Here is a 14,901-nt window from a genome sequence, read left to right as displayed (position 1 = left end):
GTTGATACCTACGCACCGAAGGATTAGAAATAAAGTTTGTTGGTTTAATTATACCATCAAAATAGATATATTAATGTGTTGGAGGGACGTAAAACTGCGTGGGAAATATGGGTCCTAAAATTCCCTTCATCCCTGTATACACCCAGGGAGGACGGGACGTCGTCGAGTATATTGTTGATAGCGACGGCGGTCTCGGTTCGGGACTACAAGGTGCGATAGATGTCTTTCCATTACCACAGCGCATTCGCACCCGTTCTAGGAGCCTTAGCTTATCCACCTTTATTTACCCTTTCGTCTGGGGGCCGATGAAAAGTTGTGATAGGACTTAGGTAGGTAATAATCTCTTGAGGAGCAAACCCCGAATCCAGAACGAACTTTAAAGTTATTGGTTGTTCTAGTTAAGAGTGTGCCTTATCTCTTGAGGGTGTGTTCGCAATGGTGTGCAGCAACTCCAAGATTTGGAAGTTGGGGAGTATGACTTCCGAAATGTTTCTTGGTCTTATACCCCTTATGATATAAGTATCAGCTACCATGGAGTGCATTATCCTCTCATGATTCACTTTCTTCAACTAGTCGCCATCAAGATAGGTAGTGATCCTGTCCGCGACGCTTACACATAGTCGTTATCCTATTAAACCTGAGAAGAAGTGTTGAGACATGGCTGCGTCTCGAATTGCGGTAGCGGGTTGTTATTCGATCCGCCACTTCATCGCATGTGTCGAAAATGTCCTTTAGGAGTTATCGAATGTTGGGTAATAGCGTAGCACCACCTTGCGAGCTTTCCGCTCTCTTGACATTGAACTTAGTTCTTTGAATTTTACGATCGACTCGTCGAAGATGTCGTGATATCTCAACACCTTGTTCTTTGCGAGTTCTGGAGAAGAAGTCCTGTTGAAATTGGTGTTTGGTGTTTCGGGGATAACAATTTCTAATTAGAAAGAGTTTTAATACGGCCGTTATGTGACTTGAAAAGGTCGGGGCGTCGACAATTTAAAATGTTCCAAGGGGTCGGAGAGGAGGGTGCAACTGGTGCTCACCCTTCCGTGATGGTATCACGGAACCATTGGTATTTACCGTTGTAGTCCTCGTTGCAGGTATAACTATCCGCATCTAGTAGGGTAGCTTTCGAGAGCAGGTTTATCTTCGCCAAAATATTAGGTTATCCCCCGCCGACCGGGTTCGGATAATAAGGTAGAAAGAATAATTCGACCTCTTTCTTTGCGAGGGTCGCCGGAGACTATGGTGGTAATATACGTGACTCGTTTGAGCGCACTTGATGTCCTCTGTGGCTATAGATTAAGCGTGTAGGAAATTGAAATGCCAACGTGGATTTTACGGAACTGGTAGCGAAATCTGGATCTTCGATATTGGATGCTGTCATTTTTCGAACTGTTCTGTGTTAGTTTTACTAATTGGTCCGGGGTGAATAGGGGTAGATAGCCTACATTGATGACTGTCATAATTACCGCTCCCAGCTATTTATTATACTGGAATATCATAATTCTTTAACGTCGGTGAGGTTCGTCGAGTAAAGGATCTCTGTGAGGCCTTGTATGGGATATTATGGTTATAATGCTGCATTGGTGGTTCGGAAGTAAACGGCGTTCTTTTTGACAGAAGTTAATACATCGTGTAGAGTTTATGATCGCAACAACAAGAGAACATAGGTAAGTTGTGTTACAATTAGGGGTTTTCTCAACTTACGCTGTATTATTGCAGCCGACTCCTATTTATCGAACCAATTTGTCGTTTTTTGTAATATCCATTGGTCGACATTGCTTCTTTTGCGATCCATCCCGACCGACGGAGGTTCTCTCTTACGGTAGGGTCCGGCGTTTGTGGTACTCGGAACACTTGTCTAGGGGATGCATCTTTGTGGAATCATGAGTATATACAGGAGCGCTGCGATTATCGAGTAATAATCTAATATCTGGAGAAAGGAAACGGGACCCAAAGCCTCAGAGATGCTATACCGGACTCCATCGTGTATCGACATCTCCAAGATGGTATTGTAGAACCATCAGGATGCTAAGGCATCTAAATTCCGAATTGCGATACGTTCTATTAAATTCCTATTTATACTCTTAGGTTAGAGAGACATTCTAAGAGTTCTGCAATCATGATCATCTTGAAAACGAGGGAGACGAAAGGAAGGGGGGATTAACAAGATCGGAGAATGAAATATTACTCACACAATAACTTGGCTTATATATCCATTACAAATGGAAATTGTCAAGTATGCGACCATAGACGGAAATATATTCCAGCTTGGTGGGTGTGTCAATGTTGTTGGCCACGATGCAATCTGGCCACGTACATTTGACAATCACAAGTACCTCAACACTGCTAGGAGTCGAGCAGCGAGACCCGACTACCCGATGAGTGATCGGCGATGATATTATGTGATTAATCGCCTTGGTCAAACGGATAACTATACTGATTTAAGATAGTAAACCCGATAAGTCGAGGCTTCATCTCCCTTGGGTGATTTGTATTGTACGTAGGTATAGAACTGCTGTCTTGTAGAGTAACGTGTGCTCCAATTCAGAACAGAAAGTCCCAAGGTGAATATTAGTTTAGAAAAAGGTAAGAGTAGTTGGGGAGAAGGATATTAAGAGAAGTACGGGAAAGATAGATGCTTAAAGGTATACCGGATTTAATAATTAGAGTAAGAAGGACGAAGGAAGTAGGTGATTAGGAAGACATTAGAAGAGGAGATAATTACTTGGTTAGGTGAAGGATAAAGTTAGTTAAGAGAGTAAGATGTAATAGAAGTAGGTAGGAACGAAGCTTGATGAAAGGAAGTAGAGGTATGGCTGCTATACATTAAATGGTAAGATAGTAGGTAGGGTAGGTGCTTTAGTAGGTAAGTACCTAGGTAGTTATGGTAGAGAGTTAAGAGGCATATGAGGAAGAAAATAGGTTTCTTGTTCGCTTCAAGCCAAGAAGATATGGAAGAAGGAAGAAAGAATTTTCCTGTACCCCTCTCTTGGGTATTGTATAGAAAATTATTAATAAGAAATAATAATAAAAAGGACAGATATGAGGCAATAAATTGCAAACCGTGGAGTATGAGTCCGGACTAGAAGTACCCTGAGAAGTATAAGCGGAGATCTATTAGACCCTCGCAAGTTCAAGAAGCTTATCCTCCTGCTGACAAGTCACAAATACTCTCAGTACCTACAAGGTAGGAGGGATGGGTATTTTTTTTCTTTTTGCCTTTCCATCCTAAATCAGTGTCGTAAAGATTTTCTTTACTGAACAAACTCTGCGTGATGATGTCGTTGGCCTGTGAGTAATAATCATGGATGATAAGTACATGCGTACTTTGGCAAGTACCCCGTAATATATGCGAGTATCAGTCAGTAACTAGTACCGAGACCTGCCAGTTCTGTTACAGATTAGTCGAAGGAAACATCAGATGGCTGAAATTCCAAGGTCACAGAGCACCATAAGCTTGAGAATATGCTAGAGGCTTCATTGATAATATTTACCAAGGTAAGTACATAGTGTGTATCCTTATTCAATAACAAACCAAACTTAGAACAATTCTCTAACCAATAGGACAAAGAAGACGTCTAGATACCAGCATATTTAGGTACCTAAGGAGTAGTTACTCGAGTTAGAGGGTTCTATTGGGTTAAAAACGATGTAAGGAAGCATCGAGCTTTCCAGCTCAACAAATCTAAAAATTTTATTTTCGTAAGATGGAAGCTCAGATAAAGAAATAATTACATAGAATAGGTATTGTTCCATGCTGAAAATGGTTTTTAGGTTGACATTTACGGGTCCTGTAGCCCTTGGGCTTCAACAAGCAGCAGTTAACAGAGCTATCCGATCTTCTTTCCAAGTTGCAATCTGCCCTTGACATGAGATGATTTGATATATGTTTTTGTCAGTGATCGAGGTTACCCTGTTAGTTTTGTAAGTACCTACCTACCTAGGTACCCAGGTAGGTATTGGCTTCTAGTGGAGGAAATCTATTTGAGGGGTTCTGATTTTACTATGTGTACTACTAGGTACCTTAGGTAGACCTGGTTTCTAAGGTTGTCATTGATTCTCTTATCCATTATATCTTCTGAAATCTCTTACATAGGTACTACAAATACCTACGATTTGTAGATACTTAGATACTTAGATACTCTCTATAAGTTGTGTTGACGTATTCCAGGCCGAACAGCCAAAGCCTTGAAGGTACCATTGAAAAGAACTTTAGTATCATGAATGCTTAGATACCTATTGATAAGGGATAGTATAATTATGTGGTTCAATAAGATATTTATGGACGTATTTTTGCAGTTTTGTAGTATGAAATAGTATCGTCCCCTTCAGCTTGCCAGCATATCGCCAACCCCTTTTCCATTTTAGTATAACCAGGTACCTATTAGGTACCTTACTAACGAAGAGAGTGCCTATGTACCTAATAGGTTACTTCATCCACTCTTAAATAGGGTTATTATGATTCCTCATCGTAATTTAGATTATTTTCTTCACATTGGTAGATGGTGATATATTGAGTAGGTAGGTAGTATTGTGCTGTGCGATAAATGGTAAAGTTGAACCCCCTAAAATATTGGGAACTTTTGTATGTTTAGTCCAAGAAATCTCACAGGTAACAAGTTTCCAAGCTAACCTTAGACATGGCGCTCTTCGCTCCGACCAAGGAATCTTGTCTACGAGATAGGTAATGCTCATGAGCAAATCTGTAAGCATCCTCTTCTTTATCCCCACTAAACTTCGATACGGCTATTTTCTAGATAATCTAAATCCAGAACTCGTATACACATCTGAGAACCCATATCTCCGTTACCCAGACCAGCTCGGTACGGTACGGCGTAGTTCTGCGGGGAACCCTTGTGAACCCCTTGTCATTATTCGGTGTATTTCTGTTATGTGTCTTACATTTGGCTGAGCACGTTTCACGGGGCTGCGAATTAAAACTTGCTCATCTTGTTATCCCCTTTGTGGCTGGCCATGGAAGTCTGCAGTCGGGAGAACTGAACGGGACGAGTTGTCCAGCCATTCCAAGTGTTCGGTAAGGATCTCTGTACACCTATAGTCGTCGAATCATCGTCTGCTTATTTGTTTTAGTGTTATTAGGTATGGGGTAAGTTATCAATTACAAATATAGAATATTCCCAAATGTTCGAAAGATTTCAAAAGTGTTGGCCCTAATCTGATATTATTCAATGTGAGAGACATGATGAAGTGGGTTTCACTCTCTTCCCTCGCTATCACGATATCTCTGTTCACCCCGGCGCTAGGTGGACATGGCCTCATTGGCTATGGACAGTGGTGGTACGATCCGAAATGCTGTTATGCGTGTCGCGGTGTCATTACGTCTGCTCCGCTGGACTGTCCCGATGGAAGTATGGGTGGTATGGACATGGAGATGGATATGACTATGGCATCACCAACCGCTCCTTGCATCTCCGAGAATGTCGCCTTCTTAACTACCCTCGCGTTTTGCATCAATTCGACATGCCAGGAAGATCATGTGCCGACTTGGAAGATTGAGAAATATTGGGCCGACCAATCCACCGGTGACCCGTCTATTCCACCAAGATGGACTTACGGCGCGACTCTTGCGAATATCACCCAAGCCCCGACGAGGATATGGACAAGTGGGGAGGTTCTCAATTATACCGCTCTGCTTTCTTCTAGCGATTACGAATCCCAAAAGTCATTCGATAACCTCTTTGACTGGGAAGAACGCATCCAATCGACATACGTGTAAGAGAATCACCTATCATCTCTCCGAAAGTTTCTATAACCGTGTTGTAGAATTGTCATTATTACCGTTGGAGTGGGAACACCGTTGTTGATGTATCTCCTCGGCCGCCTCCCTTACATGACCGGCGTTACCGATTCGCTCAAACCCTACCTTCTATACCCGTCGACTATCGGCACGTATGTCATTCGGCCGCTTCCCCGGTTATCGGGAAACGCGCCGACTATGGGTCAAGGCCTTTATATCGGGATGTTCGTCGCCCTCAACATCATACTCAGCTCAGTCTCGTATCGAAAGTTCGATCAGTCAGATCCGTGGGGCTTCACTCCTTCCGGAGAAATCATGGCATATGTCGGATACCGGACTGGCCACATCGCTTTTGCCCTCCTTCCCTTGACTGTATTATTCTCCTCTAGGAATAATATTCTGTTGTGGCTTACGGACTGGCCGTACTCGACATTTTTGGTTCTTCATCGTTGGGTCGCACGTGTCTGCGCGCTGCAGGCCGTGGTTCATTCCATCACTCTGCTTTGCGCGTATATCCCAAGTGGTATCTATTACACCGATGTCCATAAGCCTTACTGGATATGGGGGATTGTGGCCACCTTATGTCTCGTGTTACTGCTTCTCCAGAGTGTACTGTGGTTTCGCAACAAGTCGTATGAGATATTCCTGGTGTCCCATATTCTCCTGTCAGTATTTGCGATAGCAGGTTGCTGGTATCATATCATGTACTGGAAGGGATTCACCGGTATCTATGAGTATTGGTTGTATGCTGTGAGTGCCGTCTGGTTTTTCGACCGTCTTATACGCGTGCTGCGAGTCTGCAAAAATGGTATCCGCGAAGCGACAATAGAAGAAATCGGACCGGATATTGTTCGCGTGGACATAAAGGGGTTGCGATGGATTTCGGAGCCTGGACACCACGTTTACGCTTACTTCCCGAAGCTCAATCCTTTTCGCCCTTGGGAAAACCACCCATTTTCAATAATTCACACCGCCATGCTCCACTCTCAACATCATCAACTCCTTGACAGAAATGGCAGAAACGGCATCGAAAACCGCCATAATTCTGATATGAAGGAACTAGAAGACGGGGTGAGTGAGCCCGCGACGAGTAACCCCTCGGAGCCGAGCCCATCCCCATCGGTAGCCGACGCATATAGCGGGACAACGATGTACATAAAAAAGCACGCCGGGATGACGAAGTATCTCCGTAGCCACCGCAGCTTGCCCGTTTTACTCGACGGACCCTACCGCGGCAACGCGAACAAGGAAATATTAAAATGTGACCGCGTGCTGCTTATCGGCGGCGGAATCGGGATTACCGGCTTACTCGCATGGACAGATAGGCATTTCAACGTCAAGCTAGCCTGGAGCATGAAAATGGCGACCGAACCTCTTATGAAGGATCTCGGCACGGCCCTCGGCAAGGTCGCCGATAAGGTGGTTCTGGTCGGCGAGAGGCTTGATGTCAATGCGTTGTTAGCGCAGGAGGTAAGTTCCGGGTGGAAAAGAGTCGGTGTAGTCGTTTGCGGTCCTGGGGGACTTTGTGACGATGTACGAGAGTCGGTCGTATCTTTTGGAAGAAGAGAGAAAACTGTGTTTGAGCTTGAAGTTGATGCTTTTTCGTGGTGAAGCAACAAATCATCATTTAGCTGGAACGCCCCTTTTTATACTTGGCATAGATATGACGGATAGCTACCTACATATGTATCTAGGTACCTAGGTAGGCGATGTACATAGTAGGTAGGTATTTAACAAATACACTCATTATCGTATATGAGATGTCAATACTCGAAGTTGAAAATGATTAAATTATTCGCTAATTATCCGTATCTATCGTATCTATCGTGTAATGTTGAATTAGGTAGATGTCTATGACTCTATAGTATGTCCGACTTAGTTCGGAATGGGTTCAACCCATCTTGGCACCACGCGCTTTAGAAATCTCATGAACTTGATGAATCCTACAGCATACTCAACGTTTCCAACCGGATCGACCACTTTCTCAGGGAATCCAATTCCAGCACCATAAAGCCCTCGGACAGGTCCTTTCATCTTTGGGTCTATGAAGCTACCCGTCTCATGATTGAACGACACCTCTTGCTTCATAGGTAGGGGTTTCGTGTTGTACCCTATCGCCTGTGTAACATAATCGCATCCCGGCATCTCCTTCAGATACGCCTCCCTTTCTTGCTCTACGCCACCGGAACAGTCGACTCGAGTTATGATCTTCCCCACGTCACTATGCAGGAGCCTATCTCCATCTAAGTTATCCTGAGCGAATTGAGCAGCGATACCCTTCAGCCCCGTGTTATCGTAGAGGATCCAATCTCCTTTATCCTCAGCATACTTCAGCTTTCTTGCGCGGGAGAACCAGCGCGCACGAAGCTTAGGGTGAGACTTCTGGCTTAGCTCAAATATGTTCTTCAAGACGAGAATGGCACTGTGCGAAGCACCGACGACACCAATACATATGTCTTCATCGTTCGGGATGGTCTGGGCAAAAAGAGAGGGCTTGAGCGTGATATCAAGATCCAGAAGCTTCGGTACACGGGAAAGGCCATCAGGGAAGGGAACAGTGGTAGGGAATGCGCCTGTGCAGTAGGCGACAAAAGGCGCTGTAATGTGTTGAGTGGCTTTAGAAGCCTCATCCTGTATGGTCAACGACCATACAGAGTCTTGGCTAATCCATTCACTATCGATGACACTGGCTTTAAAGCTTGCGACTCGATCATGTTTGAGTAGGCCCTCTGTCAACACATATAGCATATCTCCTGCATATTGTAACGAACAGGTGTCTTCATGAGGAAGTTCTTTTAAGATAGAGATGGCATTCGGTTTTTCGGTAGTTTCTGCGATTTTCAGAAACGGCTCAACACCTTCACCGTAGGAGAGAAAATGGTGGACTTTGGTGTTGCTGGGAACTTCTCTGTATTTGGCGTTGATACGACCGCCCTGAAAGAAAGGATCTACCCATCCAATTTTGGAATTAGGGGGAAGTTGTTCAAGGAAGTTGCCAACAACGGCGATACCAGCTGCACCTCCCCCGACGACTACCGCAGCTAGTTCCGAAGTTTGGTTGGTCGTGCAGTGATTATCCATGTCGCGAATGATTGAATTTGAGTTTGAGTTGGTTTGATTATTATGGGTTTTTAGAGTTGATATGATTTGCCTTATATATTCTCAAAACTCTAAAGAAAATTTTGGGTGTTAGTCACTCACTCACCTTCAAGGTTGTCGCTTCAGTCTGATCTTTCCAATACACGCCGAAGACACTTAGAGCTAGGTACCTCCTAGTGATGCACTAGGGGATGGGTAAAAGCCGGGCGGCAACTGGAGCTTCCCCTATCGCTTACCTAACCGTATCTATCTCTTTTGTGGGTGATCTGGGTTACGCGTTCCGTACAAATAATCATCTTCCACGTACTACGATAGCTTCAAGGAGAAGTGCACCTGATGTGATGCGTAAAGATAGGTCACGTATGAGCTCCGGAAATATTCATTAGAACACCGCTATATTGAGACGGTGAGTAAGGATTAGAAAAGGGACAGAGAACTTAGGATATCGGGACTAAGTATCTTGGTATTTAAACATCCACATACGAAGTACCTTGTCGGGATCCCGTGTCCACCGAGTGCCGCAGGTGAGTAGCCCTAAACGAATCAATTCCAGTGTGTCGGAACTCGGCCTCTACCGGTGAAAGTTATCGTGTATCTCCGATATAGGCCAGCCCTACCTATCAGCTGCAAACGTTCGGAGAGCGCCTTGCGTCATCATCATTCTTATCTCAAGCCTTATTATTTAAAGGAGTCAATTACCTTCGCATTTTCGAGTTGTCAACTCTAATAATTAAATCGAAACTGCTTCAGACAAACAACAACGATAACACCAATATCAACTCCAACGCAATGTCGCAGATAACTGTAGAACCCCTCACATTCCCAGAGACATCTGGCGTAAACTTTGGAGCCATTATTCATAATGCAGATGTTGAACATCTCACTGGTAAGACCTATGCAATGTATTTCGTGATGAACTAAGTATTTCACATAATGGGAGATCACCCGTAAAATCGGTAACCTCCTCTGGTAAGCTGCCCTACGCCTCCTTCTTAGTAAATGATAGCTAACAGTCCGTCAGATGCCGACTTCGATGTTATTCGCGATGCTCTTTTCAACCATCAAGTAATCGTATTTAAGAACCAATCCGGCACATCGCCGAAAGCTCAATTCGAGCTAACGCGACGCTTCGACCCTGCCGGAACCTCGTACGGTCATGGCAAGACGATCGATGCGAAGCGCAGCATTTTACATCCCGATCTCAAGACCATTCCGCATCAACCTCAAGTGCAGGTTATCGGTAATGGGTTTGTGCCCGAGTATGAAGGCTTGAAGAATGCCCAGCTCAAACACCCACATCACAAAACCTTTCATGTGACTACTATTCCTGATGAGGAAGACCTCGATTTCACCCGCTTCTACCGTTGGCACATCGATGCTGCCCTGTACGGACTTGCTCCTCCGATAGTGACTACGCTGCTTGCGGTTAAAGTCCCGGATGGCCGCCGTCAGATCTGCCGCTATGATGATGGAACCGGCGATGAGTTGGATGTCCCCTTGGGCACTACGGCGTTTGTCTCCGGTTATTCGATGTACGATATCCTCTCCGAGGCCGATAAGGAGTTTGCGCGCACAACTAAGGTTGAATACGCGCCGCACCCGTACATATGGATCAGCAAAGCTAAGTCTCGTCCTACCGGGCTAGGCATGGTCTCCCAGGGTTTTGAAGTCCCCCTAAATGACCTTCCTCCTATCGAAGAGGACAAGATCCAGGTTTTGCCTTTGTGTTGGCGTAATCCGGTGACGGGCAAACTCGCCTTACAGGTGCATCCATCACCAGCCCGGAAACTTCACCTCGCAGATGGGACCATTATCGACGACCTAGAGAAGGTCCGCGAGATCATATATCGGTTGCAACGCCCAGGTATCGCGCCCAAAATGGTATATGCGCACGACTGGGAAGAGGGTGATTTCGTGCTCTTCCATAACCGGGGATTGCTTCACTCTGTTGTCGGTGCATTCGCCGAGGATGAGGTTCGATTGTTTAGGCAGTGCAATATTGCGGCGAGTCATTTCCCGGAAGGACCCGAGTCCATAGCGGTTTAGTCTATTTCCTAAATTTGAATTTATTTCAAAAGAGCATGTCTTTATAACCATATTCACGATTATAGATGGGATTTCTGAAGTATATCAATAAACATCTTACTATTGAAAGGTACCTACTCCAACCATGTTGCCTATAATTATACTATCGAGTATCCGTTTCGTGGGAAGGTTAAGATGATAACCAATACGACTGTAACCCCTTAAACTACCATACCATGAGCATGATATATATCCAGTTAATGATCAACACGTGCATCGGGAATATAAGGTACTATTTAAAGAGCCAGCCAATAATCAACTCCGATTGCCGGTCCACGCAATACACTGCCGCCTATTCAGCATATGATATATCATACGTGTATAGCAGCGATGTACGCCCTTCGGGACATATATCATTCTATATGATAAGCGAACCACGGATAGCTACGTAAGCTCAACGCTAAGTTCGTCTTGATTGTGTAATAAGTTACATCTGATAGGAGTTTCCCGGCAATTCGATCGAGCTACCCCTCAACCGACTTTCCTGTATCGGTCGTAGGAGCCCAACCAGTGACGAGCTATACGTATGGCGTATAGTAATCGCATGTATGCAACATGTAGGATCATACGTACCTGAGATACCCACCCCTTAAAGGAGCCCGAGCCGCCGTGATTTTGGCCAGATCGCTCGTCCATCTCCTACTCTCTCCAACGCCACCATGTTTCAAATCGCTACTAGCCTGCTGCCCAACATCATGGGTACGTCAACGACGACGATGACGGAGACGAAAACGGAAACGGAGAAGACAGATGTGAAGACAGAGGAGAAGATAGTCACAGCGCAAGAGGAACAAGAACGCGCAAACTACCTCCTCGACGCACAGAGCAAAGCCGTCTCCCTGTTCGCCGAGATCGAGGAGAAGCTCATCCGCCCCGGTATCAGCGAGAAGCAGCTCAGCGACGAGATCCACGCGCTAGGAGAGAAGCGCCACGGCGTACGGACCCACTGGCACAAGCGTGTAGTCCGCTCCGGGCCCAACACCCTACTTCCCTTCGAGGATAACCCGCCCGATCGTGTGATCGAGGCAGACGATATTCTGTACGTCGATCTCGGCCCCGTCTTCGAAAAGTACGAGGCCGATTTCGCGAGGACGTTTGTGCTCGGGGATGATCCTGAGAAGATCAAGTTAAGGGATTCGCTGGAGCCGGTTTGGAGGAAGGTTAAGGAGAGGTTTGATGTTGAGAGCACGACTATGACAGGAGATAGGTTATACGAGATTGCGTGCGAGGAGGCGAAGAACGCGGGCTGGGAATTCGGTGCTTGGCTGGCGGGTCATCTGGTCGGGCAGTTCCCGCATGAGAGGATTCCACGCGATAAACAGAGGTTGTATATCACGAAGGGGAATGAGGAGGTGATGGTTACGCCTGGCAGTGATAAGCATCGGAGGCATTGGATTTTGGAGATTCATCTCCGAGATAATAAGAATAACAGGGCTGCTTTCTTCGAACAACTATTGACGGTTGGATAGATGGGTTTTAGGCCGCGAGGGCTGAGGGGCGTTGTTTCGTGATAGTACCTATCGGTAGGATGAAGACGGGCTACGTTCTGGGTGATGAGGATGATAGGATGGCCTAGATTTAGGTATATATCGCTAGAAATACGACATAGTGAACATAATCTATATATAAAGATGTATATAGGCCCTTTTTAAGAGTATATGGTTTCACTAATGTTCAATGAAGGCAGCGAGTGAAGGGGTAGTTAATAGTATGTAGATATCTAAAGTCCCCTGTGCCATCGAGTTGCAAAACTGTTGGGTTTCAGAGGCAATGAGCGTTCATCATACTGAAAATGTCCCACAACATAGATTTAATATTCGTTTTCAACTCTTCTAAGTTTTTATCATTTATTAGGTACGAACGCAAAGTTCCTCGTGGTACAGAGGTCTTATTGCAACACTTGTCAAAGCTGCATCATGATACTACCTGTCAGACATCGGTCTTCCTCCAGGTCAGTAGCTAGAGGTCTATGGGATCGGGATTCGGCCCGTTGAGTCCCCGTGAGGGTCCTGTTGGCCGCTAGTCCTAGGAGCAGGACAGACAAAGAGCTTCACCTGTATGTATACCGTGTTCTCCATAGCGAGAGTAGTTAGGAGCTCCTCGCGCAACAACGTCGTTGTTTCCTAGTCTTTTGGTTCCGCCTCGTGACACTACCGAATGTTTGACGAAGTGGTGAAGCCAAACCTAATTCCTCGAACCGGATGTTAAATATTCCATTCAAAAGGAACTAACATCATAGTCCTAAAATAACAAATAAAGTCCTCTAGAGGTCATGGGGTAACAGTGGTAAGTGCCTCATACGATATTATAGGGGTAATCGGAAAAAGCTCGACTTAGCTAGGTACCTAGGTAGTAAACAATGAGAACTGATGTGCCTGATTCTACAGAAATGAAGTGCTGATTACCTGGAGCTTAGACACCTACCTATAAATATGAGTCGTATTTGATATGGGATGATGTATGCCATACCATGGGGGACGCACCCACGGGCCACCCCCTCACGGGCCACCCCATCTCTCACCAAAACACCTTGTTTTCACTTACACCAGGTTCTATCACTATTGAATCAATTTTGATAATACTTTGTAGATATGTAGTTTCGAAGGCGGGCTACATGGTGATACTTTTTTGTAATTTATAGGATTACATTCAAAGGAGTTATGGAGTTACGAAATAATGGACCAAAAAGCGATTTCCTAAATTTTCCCAGATTTTTACCCTAGCGAAAACTTTAACCCATTATACAACGTATAAAGACTATTATAATTAGATAATTTAGTAGTATAATATACTAAGCATCGGGTATCTATTGATATAATCTATATTATTAGAGATAGCGTTGTTATCTATATATAAGCTTGAGTATATATTGCTCTTCCTCGAACTTCAAGAGCTCGGATCAAAAGCTGGCCTACCCTCAAGCAACCCGTACGCCTTCAAGATAAAAACAACTACTACTTAATCGGCTTTAGGCTTCTACTACGAAGTCTTATAAACATTAAATATGATCATAATAATAAGATCGAAGGAGATTAGATTCCTAGGGGTCTGGCCAAGGGTTTTAGGGGGAAAGGTCCCTAATTTAAGCGCTAAAATTTTGAGAATTAGTGAACTATTAGGCAAATTATACAAGATATTACTTTGATCCCAATTTTCTCGCCATTGGAACAGCCGTATATATAAGTTAATATATATTCTGATTCAGCTTCCAAAGATCTTTCGATTAGTTTTATTCATATAATCCTATATATTTTATTGATTTAAATATGAATATTCAAAGATAAGGTGTTTTGGTGGGAGATGGGGTGGCCCGTGGGGGGGTGGCCCGTGGGTGCGTCCCCCATGGTAGTCACACAAGTGAGGCACAAACGAGTCTCATGTTTTTACAACCAAGAAACACTGGAACAAAGTCCAGTTGAGCCCGAATAATCATAAATGTTATCCTCACGTCTTGGATTAGAGGGATATTGACCTATAATTAGGTAGGTACCTACCTCTGTTTGAATTTTTTAACAGAAGGCACAATATTTAGTAACTGAGAAGCAGCTTGATTTATCGTACAGCAATGTGAGAGCTATTGTAATAGGCAGTCACCGCTCTTTACTATTCGATTTCAAATACAACTAGGTATGCAAACGGGAGCAGAAACTTTTTATATGGATAACTTCGGTCCCATACAGCCATCAGAAGAGAGCGGTGAAAATTATAGGCTTGAATGGATACCGAGAACTTGGGACCGGGATTTGTCCCGGTGGGACATGGTGTGCAAGGATGAAGTCTTGAGGCGGAGCCAATTCGGATTGTGGGCTGATCGCGCTCGGCAGCTTGCAGCAGAAGCAGCGGGACGGCACTCGACGTAACGCGCTGATCTTACCCGATGATAGTTATGACGACGTAGGGGCGGCGCCGACACGATCGGAATGGCTAGATGGTGTTGCGCTGGTAGTCCACCTATGCAA

At 44.8% G+C, this 14,901-nt stretch overlaps 4 protein-coding genes across 4 annotated transcripts; 3 read left to right on the top strand and 1 right to left on the bottom strand.

The window, feature by feature from the left end:
* Positions 1–5,064: 5,064 nt before the first annotated feature.
* GGS22DRAFT_156011 (ferric reductase like transmembrane component-domain-containing protein) lies at positions 5,065–7,512 on the top strand. Its single transcript, XM_047960302.1, has 2 exons — positions 5,065–5,733; positions 5,785–7,512. Exons 1-2 carry the CDS (start codon positions 5,201–5,203, stop codon positions 7,367–7,369), a joined length of 2,118 nt encoding a protein of 705 aa, XP_047822324.1. The 5' UTR covers positions 5,065–5,200; the 3' UTR covers positions 7,370–7,512.
* Positions 7,513–7,555: 43 nt separating this feature from the next.
* Positions 7,556–9,262, bottom strand: GGS22DRAFT_156010 (pyridine nucleotide-disulfide oxidoreductase-domain-containing protein). Its single transcript, XM_047960301.1, has one exon. The coding sequence runs from the start codon at positions 8,837–8,839 to the stop codon at positions 7,634–7,636; it is 1,206 nt and encodes a 401-aa protein (XP_047822323.1). The 5' UTR covers positions 8,840–9,262; the 3' UTR covers positions 7,556–7,633.
* Positions 9,263–9,573: 311 nt separating this feature from the next.
* On the top strand, positions 9,574–11,026 carry GGS22DRAFT_156006 (Clavaminate synthase-like protein). The gene is made up of 2 exons (XM_047960300.1): positions 9,574–9,743; positions 9,879–11,026. The coding sequence occupies exons 1-2, from the start codon at positions 9,647–9,649 to the stop codon at positions 10,901–10,903; spliced, it is 1,122 nt and encodes a 373-aa protein (XP_047822322.1). The 5' UTR covers positions 9,574–9,646; the 3' UTR covers positions 10,904–11,026.
* Positions 11,027–11,344: 318 nt separating this feature from the next.
* GGS22DRAFT_156005 (Creatinase/aminopeptidase) lies at positions 11,345–12,680 on the top strand. Its single transcript, XM_047960299.1, has one exon. It carries the CDS (start codon positions 11,602–11,604, stop codon positions 12,409–12,411), a length of 810 nt encoding a protein of 269 aa, XP_047822321.1. The 5' UTR covers positions 11,345–11,601; the 3' UTR covers positions 12,412–12,680.
* The last annotated feature ends 2,221 nt before the right edge of the window (positions 12,681–14,901 follow it).

Source organism: Annulohypoxylon maeteangense (assembly GCF_022496945.1).
Source record: "Annulohypoxylon maeteangense strain CBS 123835 unplaced genomic scaffold GGS22scaffold_3, whole genome shotgun sequence".
NCBI lineage: Eukaryota > Fungi > Ascomycota > Sordariomycetes > Xylariales > Hypoxylaceae > Annulohypoxylon > Annulohypoxylon maeteangense.
Note: the sequence above shows the minus strand (reverse complement) of the source record. Positions and strands in the feature narration are given on the sequence as shown.